At 43.3% G+C, this 13,177-nt stretch overlaps 2 protein-coding genes across 2 annotated transcripts in view; both read left to right on the top strand.

Annotated features, from left to right (window-relative positions):
- The window catches only part of NWD1 (NACHT and WD repeat domain containing 1), a 71,944-nt gene extending 69,207 nt beyond the window's left edge, over nucleotides 1-2,737 (top strand). The window contains exon 21 of the mRNA XM_040417455.1: nucleotides 2,105-2,737. Coding sequence (XP_040273389.1) covers nucleotides 2,105-2,403 — 299 coding nt within the window. The 3' untranslated portion in view covers nucleotides 2,404-2,737. The remainder of the gene's footprint in view (nucleotides 1-2,104) is intronic.
- Nucleotides 2,738-12,410: 9,673 nt separating this feature from the next.
- Nucleotides 12,411-13,177, top strand: part of SIN3B (SIN3 transcription regulator family member B) — a 64,375-nt gene continuing 63,608 nt past the window's right edge. The window contains exon 1 of the mRNA XM_040417456.1: nucleotides 12,411-12,646. The gene's annotated coding sequence lies outside the window, so the exon portion shown is untranslated. The remainder of the gene's footprint in view (nucleotides 12,647-13,177) is intronic.

Here is a 13,177-nt window from a genome sequence, read left to right on the forward strand (position 1 = left end):
GTATTTTTTTGCGGTGCAGACCATCTCTTGCGGTTCAAGTGAGCGGGTTCGCATCCGCAAATGGTATGGACAAGGATGGTGCCCATGCATTGTGGACCGCAAATGGCAATCCACAGCTTGGAAATGGGGCACACATGTTCGTGTGCATAAGCCCTTAGGGTTAGCCCGGTTAGTTGACATAGTGGGTCCACATTCGTTGATTCATATACCATTAATAGCACACATGGTATATGCCTTTATCTAGCAGGCATAGTCAACACTTCAACAACATTCAATTAATAGTACTGTAACAAACAACACAAAAAACAGGGCTGTCAGACAAAAAAAAATAACAGTGATGCCAGACCAAAATAAGTCTGTGAAATATCTGTATCTAAAATAAGGATCTTGGAACTTAGATCAATACAGGCTCGCACTGGCCCACAGGGGTACAGGTGAATCTCCTAGTGGGCCCCTGAGCAAGGTGGGCCCCTTGTCTTCCCCCCACTGCACAAGTGGCACATACCACAGTAGACTTACTGTACTACATATAGATAGGCAGTCTACAGCACCTCAACCAGCCTAAAGCTACATGCACATGACATTTTTCATGCATGTTTTTTTTTTTGTATGGGGGCAGTCTGTCAGTGAAAAACGGACAAGATAGAACATGTTCTATTTTTTTACGTCCGTTTTTCACTGGACGTGTATATAACCCCATAGACTACCATTGGTCTTAAAATTGTGGTCGTGTGCATGTACAGTACAGACCATAAGTTTGGACACACCTTCTCATTCAAAGAGTTTTTTTTATTTTCATGACTATGAAAATTGTAGATTCACACTGAAGGCATCAAAACTATGAATTAACACATGTGGAATTATATACATACAAGTGTGAAACAACTGAAAATATGTCATATTCTAGGTTCTTCAAAGTAGCCACCTTTTGCTTTGATTACTGCTTTGCACACTCTTGGCATTCTCTTGATGAGCTTCAAGAGGTAGACCCCTGAAATGGTTTTCACTTCACAGGTGTGCCCTGTCAGGTTTAATATGTGGGATTTCTTGCCTTATAAATGGGGTTGGGACCGTCAGTTGCGTTGAGGAGAAGTCAGGTGGATACACAGCTGATAGTCCTACTGAATAGACTGTTAGAATTTGTATTATGGCAAGAAAAAAGCAGCTAAGTAAAGAAAAACGAGTGGCCATCATTACTTTAAGAAATGAAGGTCAGTCAGCTGAAAAATTGGGAAAACTTTGAAAGTAAGGGCTATTTGACCATGAAGGAGAGTGATGGGGTGCTGCGCCAGATGACCTGGCCTCCACAGTCACCGGACCTGAACCCAATCGAGATGGTTTGGGGTGAGCTGGACCGCAGAGTGAAGGCAAGTGCTAAGCATCTCTGGGAACTCCTTCAAGACTGTTGGAAGACCATTTCAGGGGACTACCTCTTGAAGCTCATCAAGAGAATGCCAAGAGTGTGCAAAGCAGTAATGAAAGCAAAAGGTGGCTACTTTGAAGAACCTAGAATATGACATATTTTCAGTTGTTTCACACTTGTTTGTTATGTATATAATTCCACATGTGATAATTCATAGTTTTGATGCCTTCATAGTCATGAAAATAAAGAAAACTCTTTGAATGAGAAGGTGTGTCCAAACTTTTGGTCTGTACTGTATCCTAAGTTCATATAAAAAACTGGGTAGAATATCTAAGAAACTACTCAGTTTATTATCATAGACACATTCAGGTGGCTGAGATGACTTATATGTACAGAGACGAGACAGGCAGTTACCTTATTTCCCATGGACCTGCCTTCTCAAAGTTGCTGCTCGGACCCCCATAATCAATCATCTTGCAGGATCTTGCTGTGGTCTGCTGCTTTGTGAGCAGTCATATTTGGATGTATCTGTGTGGTGGGACCCCCAAATAAATTGTACTGGTGGGCTCTAGTCCACACTGGATCAATACATATAACAGCCTCCAGCCTTGCCATATTGTAAAATAGATTTTTATCTTGACTCCTTCTAGGTGTTTTTTTTTTCATTTTTCGGTAGTGTAGAAATATATATTTCTTTGATTTGTGAAGGTATGCCTAACTATGCAATTTGTTGTCAAACAGGTTCTTTGCTTGCAGTGCAATATGTATACGCAACCATCACTCGTCTTGTCTCCAACCCTGATGGATTTTTGGGAACCACAAGACTGGGGTATGTCATTCAGCAGAAGTTTCAGTGCCCACAAACTGTAAGCCAGCAGTACAACCCATTGCAGAACATCAAGGCTACATGCACTGTTAAATCTAAGAAAGTGAAGGACACCAGTAGAAAGACTGTTCATTCAGAGGCAAAACTGGGAAAGAAATGGTGGAAATGCAAAGAGCAAACTGAAAAATCTTCACAAATATGCCACATTGTCTAACCTTCTTAGTTTAGGAGCTGTCGCTACCATTTGGAAGGACGAAACAGAGTATCTAGAATCTAGAGAACATGCACTCCAATGAGAAGAACCTATCATCAGCAATTTACAAATCAGTGAGATATAAGGAAAGACAATACCATGTGCAATACCACTAATAGCCTGGCAGTGTTTTTGGAAGAGAGGAGACATGTTTTTCTAACTTTGTATAACCCCAGCAATACTAATACAACAACGTGTCACATGCCACATGTACTGTACACGGCACTTACCGGTAAATACATTTATCACAAGGTCTGCTTTGTTGTAGATGGACTGCTCTTTTTCTGTAATGGGATAATACATATACAGCAATACTGTAACCACTTTGTACAAACAGAAATAAAACGGCTTGCAGTGTTGAGATACAGGGTTTTCTAAGTACATATATTTCTAAAGGTGCTATTGACATGAAATTCTCACCAGATGTCAGTAACGCCACCTTTCCCTGCCTTTTCGCTTTTGATTGACAGCCGAGTGTGAGTGCGCGTCAGGCGTTCACGTGGGCGGCTGTCAATCAGAGGTGAAGGGGCAGGGAAAGGGGGCATGGTTATCCTGATTTGAAGCGAGGAGGCCGCTGCCCACTTGACTTCAAACTCTGCTGTTACAAAGCGCGTGCAGGGGTTTAAAGGATAACTGTCACATTTAGACCCTAATTTCAATTTTCATATATGTAGTTACTAATAACATGATATTCCAGAATCAGTTACTATTAGACTGACTTACCCCATATTTAATAAGATTCAGCCCTTAGCAACCAGTCTGCATAAAACTGCAATTTCACTATTCAGTTAAGATGGCCGCCACTGCCCTCACCCTGAGGCTAATCCCGTCTGCCCTCACTAGCCAGTAACAATAGCCCCCCAAAAGTGTCAGTAACCAGAGCCCTCCCCCTAAAGGGTTAATCTCCTGCAGCACAAAGGGGTCCTCTTACCACATGTTGCTTTCATTTATACAATGAGCAGATGGCAGATCTCCCTTCCCTGTTGTGCGCTGCTTCAACTCTGCATTCTCCAGCTCTGCTGAGTGAGGGAGCGTCTGCCAAGCGCAGGGACAGGGAGAAGTGCACACAGCCCAGGCACTGTTATCAGCTGCTGGGGAGGACCTGGCTTTAATCATTTACTTACAGTCCCTGGCTGTCAGTAATGTGACCCTGCACGCTGCGTCCTCCGTCCTTCAACAGCTAGATGGACCATGCCTAGCAACCCTATTTTTAGCACAGGTAAAAGTATCCAGTACAGGGAACAAAAATGTGGAATTAAGGGGTAATTGAATACACAGTGAAAAGTTGGAATAGGGCCATCAAGGTGATATTAATCACCACAATCCAATACTCCAACAAAAAAAAATACGACAGTTATCCTTTAAATTTGTTTTTCAAGATTTTGTTGCATCTGGACAGAGGAAGAAAAGGATCTTTAGGAACATACTGCTGGCTACTTTAAGGTAATGCTGGCGGTTTGGAAGGCCGTGTCAGGTGGGCACTGTGTATGGCCACGTCAGGTGGGCGCCGTGTATGGCGTCTTATGTTTAGTGTATGATGTTGGATAAATTTAAAATTGTCTACATTTATTTCTGCATTGGAGACTAGTAATGGTTTCCCTGCAGAAAATTCAGCCTCATACCGTTATGTTCGCCTGTGCATTATATATGTGTATTTCAGCAAGATTTGCACTCCTCCTCGGCTAAAAATACTCCTCAAAATTGTTGAGAGGAGTATTGCAGTGCAACCTCGGGTCCCCTCCTCTTCATTGGTGGTACAGTGGCAGTTCTGATCGGAGCCCCAGCAGTGTAATCCTGGGGCTCTGATCGGTTACCATGGCAGCCAGGACGCTACTGAAGCCTTCCATGGTAAGCTCCCTGCTGCCGTGTGCACAAAGCGCAGGGCAGCAGGGAGAGTGTAAAGTCCTATTCACCCTAATAGAGCTCTACTAGGGTGAATAGGACAAGAGATCAAAAGATCCCAGGTTCTAGCCCCTAAGGAGGAAATAGTTATTAAGAAATATATATATATATATATATATATATATATATGTTTGAAAAAAACACCAAAATATTAAGTATAAATCACCCCCTTTCCCAATTTTACATATGTTTATTTATTGTTTATATATTTTATATTACATATCGCCACGTCCGAAAAGTCCAAACTATTAAAATATTTTAAAAATCTCCTATGCGGTGAACGCCATAACAGAAAAAAATTATAAATAAAAACCGCGCGATTCGCCATTTTTTTGTCACCTTGTCCCCCCAAAAAATAGGATAGGACTGTTCTATTATGAGCCGTACGTTCCATAAAATGCAGAATGCACACGGCTTTTTTGGTGTTTTATTTTTTTGTGTGGTATTGAATGGTATTGAGTATCGCAATAGTTTTTTATGGTATCAAAACCAAATCAAAATTTTGGTATCATGATAACCCTAATTTCATGTTCATCATCCTGATGGCAGATTTTTTATGCCTCGGTACAATTGTCTAGTCATCCTTCCTTCAATTATATGAAGTTTGCCAGTGCCGTATACTGAAAAGCAGCCCCACACCATGATGTACCCACCTCTAAACCTCACTGTTGGTATGGTGTTTTTGGGGTGATATGCCTTTTGGCCTCCCAACATGGTGTGTATTATGGCATCCAAAGAGTTCAATTTTGGTACCTGTTGATTCCAGGTCTTTCTGTAGCTCTCCACAGGTGGTCCTTGTTTCTTGGACAACTCTTCTGATAATTATTTTCACTCCAATGTCTGAAATCTTGTGGAGAGCATCTGGTCACGGATGGTTTATGGTGAAATTATGTTCTTATGGCCCAATAGTGCTCACTGGAACCTTCAGTAGTTTAGAAATTCTTCTGTAACCAATGACATCTGTATGTTTTCCAACAATAAGGTTGTGACTGTCTTGAGAGAGCTCATTTACCCATCATGAGATGTTTCTTGTGTGGCACCTTGGTAATGAGACACCTTTTTATAGGCCATCAGTTGAACCAGCTGATATTATTTTTCACTAAATGGCGGGATTGCTTTCTAAATACCTAAATATTTGATCTTGTCTCATGACTTTCCACTGCTTTTTGGACCTCTCTTTCTTCACGTGTTCACTACTTTTTCTGTGTGACATTTCTCATTATTACACATAATTTATGGACATCTATGGTTTGGTTTCTTTGCCTGTGTGTATTGGATGGGTTGTTACCGACATCTGGTGAGAATTTCATGTAAATAGCACCTTTAGGGTACTTTTTACACTAGCGTTTTTGTTTTCGAGTATTAAGTTCCGTCCTAGGAGCTCAATACCGGAAACAAACTGATCAGTTTTATCCTAATGCATTCTGAATGGAGAGCATTCCGTTCAGGATGCATCAGGATGCATCAGTTTAGTCCCTTTTAAGTTTTTTGGACGGAGAAATTACTGCAGCATGCGGCATTAATTTACTTTGAAGTGTATTAGTGCCGGATCTGGCATTAAGTGTTCTGGCAAAACGAATCCGGCTTTCCGGTCTGCGCATGCGCATGCGCAGACCTTTAAAAATTAGAAAAATGAATACTGGATCCGGATGACACCGGAGTGACAGATCCGGTATTTCAATGCATTTGTCAGACGGATCCGCATCCAGATCCAACTGACAAATGCCATCAGTTTGCGTCCGGATTGCCAGTTCCGGCGACGGAACTGCCTGCCGGAATCCTCTGCCGCAAGTGTGAAAGTACCCTTAGGCTACATGCACACGACCGTATGCCATCCGTTTTTTTTGGCGGATCCATTGTAACAATGCCTAAAAAGGACAAGAATAGGACATGTTCTATTTTTTTTTTGCTGGGCTACGGAACGGATATACGGATACGGACAGCACACACTGTGCTGTCCGCATTTTTTGTGGACCCATTTAAATGAATGGGTCCGCATCCTATCCGCAAAAAAAAAAGGAACGGACACGGAAACAAAATACGTTCGAGTGCATGAGGCCTTAGAAATATACACTCACCTAAAGAATTATTAGGAACACCTATTCTATTTCTCATTAATGCAATTATCTAGTCAACCAATCACATGGCAGTTGCTTCAATGCATTTAGGGGGGTGGTCCTGGTCAAGACAATCTCCTGAACTCCAAACTGAATGTCAGAATGGGAAAGAAAGGTGATTTAAGCAATTTTGAGCGTGGCATGGTTGTTGGTGCCAGACGGGCCGGTCTGAGTATTTCACAATCTGCTCAGTTACTGGGATTTTCATGCACAACCATTTCTAGGGTTTACAAAGAATGGTGTGAAAAGGGAAAAACATCCAGTATGTGGCAGTCCTGTGGGCAAAAATGCCTTGTGGATGCTAGAAGTCAGAGGAGAATGGGCCGACTGATTCAAGCTGATAGAAGAGCAACGTTGACTGAAATAACCACTCGTTACAACCGAGGTATGCAGCAAAGCATTTGTGAAGCCACAACACGCACAACCTTGAGGCGGATGGGCTACAACAGCAGAAGACCCCACCGGGTACCACTCATCTCCACTACAAATAGGAAAAAGAGGCTACAATTTGCACAAGCTCACCAAAATTGGACTGTTGAAGACTGGAAAAATGTTGCCTGGTCTGATGAGTCTCGATTTCTGTTGAGACATTCAAATGGTAGAGTCCGAATTTGGCGTAAACAGAATGAGAACATGTATCCATCCTCTGCTGGAAGTAGCCATCAGGATAATGCACTATGTCACAAAGCTCGAATCATTTCAAATTGGTTTCTTGAACATGACAATGAGTTCACTGTACTAAAATGGCCCCCACAGTCACCAGATCTCAACCCAATAGAGCATCTTTGGGATGTGGTGGAACAGGAGCTTCGTGCCCTGGATGTGCATCCCTCAAATCTACATCAACTGCAAGATGCTATCCTATCAATATGGGCCAACATTTCTAAAGAATGCTATCAGCACCTTGTTGAATCAATGCCACGTAGAATTAAGGCAGTTCTGAAGGCAAAAGGGGGTCCAACACCGTATTAGTATGGTGTTCCTAATAATTCTTTAGGTGAGTGTATGTACTCAATAATGCCAGAAACTTCAGTAAGATACTGAGAGAACAGATCTCCTGCTCAAAAACAACCCCTCCTTTCATCAGAATCTTGATAGATAAAACAAATGTAACATGTATTGCTTTTATTGTATGTCCTTATTTCTCATCTCATAATCATAATCTCATTCCATGTTCCAGTGTCTGACTTGAATGGAATCTGCCACTATCTTGAGCAAATCCATCAGACCCAAGTGCTGGAGTTTGGTCAATATGATACAACTGCTTGGGAGTTTGCATGTTCATTAGCCCCCTCCATTTCCCGCTGATTAGGAGTAGTATTATACGCAATATAGGAAGAAAGCTATCAATCACCTACAGGTGGACAAGGACAACCATCTCAAAAATATGAGGACACAAGTACTTAGGTCCTGCTGGATATTCTCAACAGGGATTTTAAGAAAATTACAGCACAAAAAACTAAGTGACCCTTTGTTTGAATCAGGGTCTCTGTTACTGCCCTCAGATAAGTGAGAGTAAACCTGGTGATGGATTCCCTATAGGAAGATAATAATAAATAATAATAATCATTATTCATACAGCGCCACCATATTCTGCAGCACTTTACAATTCATGTACAAAACAAAAGACATCACAAAGTTACTGGCTAATATACAACTAAAACACTAGGAGTGAAGGCCCTGCTCGCAAGAGCTGACAATATATAAAGAATTGGGGGTGACACATCAGGTAGTTGATTGTTATATGAAGAGGTCCAGCCATCTTTGTAATGAAATGAGCGGTGTAGGCTGATCTGTGTGTGCTAGAGCTTTGGGTGTGGGGATTATTGTCAGAAGATCGAGTTCAGGTCTGAAGAGTTAGGGGATGGGGAGGGGGGTTTACTAGGGGAAGAGTCAGTTTAGGAAGCTTGATAAGCCTGCCTAAAAAAATATGATTTTAAGGCACGTTTGAAGGTGGAGGAGTTGTGAATTGACCTGATATTCCGGGGCAGAGCATTCCAGAGAGTAGGTGCAGCTCGAGAAAAGCCTTGAAGACGGGAGTGAGAGGTACGAATTATGGAGGATGTTAATCGTAGGTCACTAACAGAACGGAGAGCACGAGTAGGATGGTAGACGGAAATGAGGGAGGAGATGTATGGAGGCGCAGCACTGTGGAGAGCTTTGTGGGTGAGGGTGAGAGGTTTGAACTGTATTCTGGACAGAAAGATGAGCCTGGCTGCAGCATTTAGGTCAGACTGAAAGGGGGAGAGTTTTGTGAGAGGAAGACCAATTAGTAATGAATTACAGTAGTAAAGACAAGAATTGTCAAAGCAATAGCGGCTGTGCTTGGTATTGCAGCTTAGCTCTATTGACTTGAATGGGGCTGAGCTTCAACTAGGCCATTGACTGATGTACGGTGATGTCACATGGCCTAAGAAAAGGCCATGGCACTCATGGAGCACCGGCCTCTTCTAACAGCTGATTGGCAGGGGTCTTGAGTGTCGGACCCCTGCTGTTCTGATATTGATGACCTATCCTGATTCCATGCTCTGTATTTGCCACAAGTGCCACTATTGCTACCACTGCCTTTACCGCCAACACTATGGCTATGGCTGTCACTACTACCACTACAACAGCTACGGGGTCCCCCACCTCCTGCTGAACCCCCTCCTCATGGCGGTCCAAATGCTGACTGTTCTCATGCAACTCATTAACACAGTGACTCTGTTGACTATCTCCCATGGTGGGGTTTTGTTGCCTCTTTTTAGGAAAAAAGAAGGTGCCCCGCTAGGAGGGGGCAGTTATGACAGAGAGGATGCGACTGAAAGGCTTCTCTGGGGTTGCAAGGAGGAGGAACAGGAGGAATGCTGGCTCCATGGCATGGTATCAGACTCAGAGGTGACCTCCACATCATCCTCCTGGAGAAGTGAGCCATCTAGTTCACAATCTTATTCTCTTTGTTCTCAATAATAATATTGAGCCTTTCGGAAGCCAGGGAGAACTGTGGCCTACTGCTATTACTACTGGATGGATGGCTGGTGCTGCTGCCCACATTCTGATTCAGTAGAACGGATCAGTTATTTTTAGTGCAAACTGATGTTCAAAATAAAGTATACATTTTTATTTTATTTTGTTTTTTTTTCTTCCGGCAGATCAGAAGAATGGAAAACAAAATGGTGATGGGAATGCATTATTCTGTTTTGAAATTTTGATGGAGCTGCAACAGAGACTCCAGACAGATCCTATGGTGCACATGTGAATAAAGCCTAATCAATATCCCCCATAAATCAAAGCTCACCTGCTCATTTATGGGGGATTTTTTCTCCCCCAGAAAAGCAGTGAGAAGATTATATTCAAATTGTTGAAAGAAGAAAAAACGCGGCACTCACAATCAACTTCCTTTTTGCAGCTTTAGGCTAAATGCACACGAACGTTGTTTGTTTCCGTGTCCGTTCCGTTTTTTTTTGCGGATAGTCTGCGGACCCATTCATTTAAATTTCTTGTCTGTTTTAGGCATTGTTACAATGGATCCGTAAAAAAAAACGGATGGCATACGGATGGCATCTGTTTTTTTTTTTTTGCGGATCCATTGTAATAATGCCTATACTTGTCCGCAAACTAGAATAAATTAGGACATGCACTATTTTTTTTTGCGGAGCTACGGAACGGACATACTGATGCGGACAGCACACGGTGTGCTGTCCGCATTTTTTGCAGACCCATTGAAATGAATGGGTCCGCATCCTATCTGCAAAAAAAACGGAACGGACACGGAAACAAACAACGTTCGTCTGCATGTAGCCTTATTGTAAGTAAAATCACGGTAGATGCAGGGCACCACACAGATACATCAGTGAGAAGATTATGCTTGCTCATCTAATCGCCCCTCTGGACGTCACAACATTTACCGGCGTCCTGATTACAGCGTCAGATTATCTGCACCAAGCACACAGTCATCAGTAAAGTTTCCATTTTACACTCTCCTCCTGCCCATACTGGATCTTTAGTGTAAACTGTGTGGACCCCTTCTCTACCATACCCCCCACCTGCTGCAGTAATAGTCAGATAGTGATATCACTAGGGGAACCTGATATATAGCTGACAGATGGAGAAGGTTTCCCTCACAAAAACATTCTCTCACTCACTCTCCATAAACGATCAATTGCTATTAGTTTTACAAAACAAACCAGTATGACAAACCAGTATAAACTGGGCTCCTGCATAGAGCCACACAGTTCAGGGGCACCAGTGAAATACCTGGAGGGGATGTATTTTTCCTGGATTTATGGTTATTTCCTTCTCCATAAATGCTTATACATCACACATGAGGCTGGTGCATCTTTTTGGGCTGCATTTTATATTTTGGGGCGAGAGTATTTCAAAATTCTCTCTGCAAACATTAGCCTACCGACTTCCCAGAGTTCCAGAGCAGCGTTGCCTGGCCTATACGACTCCTCATGCCGATTAGGCACTCTCCATAAGGAGATATAATATCCCCTAAATCCTTTTATATTTTGGCTGATTTTTGGTCTGTTAATAGGGTTGCCACCCGGCTGGTAACTCACCGGCCAAGCCAGTAATTTGGTGTCCCTGCCAGTGCTGGTGATTTTTATTTTCTACCGGCAATTCCTATTCCTATATGGACTGTTACTAATGAGCGCTCATTAGTACAGTCTTTAACTCCAGATCCCTATCCCTCCCTACCTTCCTTCTGTTAAGAAAAAAAACTAAAAACCTCACCTCATCCATTTGATGGTGCCAAGGTCAGGACCTGCGCTACAGTGTGATGACAGCACTGACTGGAAGCAGTAGGACCTGCGAAACTTCATCACGCTGGAGCACAGGTCCAGTGAGTGTTCACCGCGGTGCGATCAAATGGATGAGGTTCTTTTTTTCTTTTTGCACAAGCAGAAAAGGGGGCATTATTAATATTGGGGGCATTAGTAATTCTGGGGGGCACTAATGGCAGCATTACTATTATTAGGGGAATTAATGGGGGCAGTCTATTACTGGAGGCACAAATGGGGGCATTAATATTACTGGGGGGCACTATCAGAGGTATTATTAATAATGGGGGGCACTAATAGAGGCATTATTAATAATGGGGGGCACTAATAGAGGCATTATTAATAATGGGGGGCACTAATAGAGGCATTATTAATAATGGGGGGCACTAATAGAGGCATTATTAATAATGGGGGGCACTAATGGGGGGATTATTAATTCTGGGGTGCACTAATAGAGGCATTACTAATAATGGGGGGCACTAATGGGGGCATTAATATTACTGGGGGCGCTACTGGGGGCATTATTAATTCTGGGGGGCACTAATGGAGGCATTACTTTTTCTGGGGGGCACTAATGGGGCATTATTAATACTGGGGGCCACATTAAGCCATGCCCCCACAGCCACATCCCATTTGGCCAGTATTTTTTGTTGGGAAAGATGGCAACCCTATCTGTTACAAGAGAACTGATAACGTCTGTTTGCATTCTAATTACTACCAAGAATAGAAAGGGGTATTTTCCATCTGCAAAAATGGACAAGAATAGGACCTGTGGAGAAATTCTCAGACTGGTCACACGGATGTGTGAATAGCCCTGTAACTTGTATACTGACTCAGTACGCTATCTGGATAGCCCTTAATGTAAAAGAGTAACGCAGAATGTACCACTTATATTAAAGACAATAAAAAAATGTATCACTGATAGCAATACACATATGCAACATAAAGGTTCACAACCTAACCCAGGCAAAAGCACACACAGTCTCACTGACTCCTACAGTAACCAACCAAATCACGCCTTTTATTTCCAAACCGGCTCTGGAATGAACTAAACTGCAATCTGATTGGTTGCTATGGAGAGCTCGGGCACCTTCAGTCTGTGGGGGTTGCATGTATGTAACCCCGCCCAGACCGTGCGCTACCTCCAGTCGCTGGCCCCAGGCCCCGCCCCCTTCCCCATTGACAAGCCAGCCCCTGCTATAGCACCGTCTACCTCAATGCGTCCTTTCGATGGAATGTGCGACGTGACGTCAAGCTACGTGCACTGACGGCGGCGGATTTCCCGTCGTACCTTGTGTCAATTTGGAAGGGTTTACCGTCTCTTCCCGGTGTCAAGAAAGCGAGAGAGCGGAGATGTCAGCACCCTCGCTAATAAAGATGGCGGGGAGGACCGGAAAGAAATAACAGCGAGCCGAGGAGGTAAGGACGGGGTCCTTGTAGGAGGCGATAGAGGCACAACAGGGAGGATAGAGATGGAGGACAGCCACAAAGCGACTGTGGATACAATGGGGGAGCGGCTGGATAGGGTTAATATTCCAGCCCAGTGTCTGTGTGGATAGTGCCTGCTCAGCTGCACATAGGGACACGTTCACACCATGAAAACATTGTGGAGCAGCACACCATTGTTTAGGATCCATTCACACCACTATTTCCAGACCGCACTCCATCTGCGTTTTTTGCAGACACGTTGAATGGTGGACAGTACGCGGTCCGTTTCCGCAAAAAAAGATAGAATGTCTCCTGTTCTTGTAGGTTTTGCCGCAAGAGTAGGTATTTGTAACAAAGGGCGAAATGTGCTAGACCGCAAAATTCAGGACGCACACAGCCGGTACCGTGGATACGCAATATGCGTACGCTCTTGTGAACTTCCAGCAGAACACAGGGCAGAGATTAACACTTTCAGCCCCATCTTTATACTGCGTGATTTCTGGTGGGTTTTTCTGTCACGTC

The sequence above is a fragment of the Bufo bufo genome, chromosome 2 (assembly GCF_905171765.1).
Source record: "Bufo bufo chromosome 2, aBufBuf1.1, whole genome shotgun sequence".
NCBI lineage: Eukaryota > Metazoa > Chordata > Amphibia > Anura > Bufonidae > Bufo > Bufo bufo.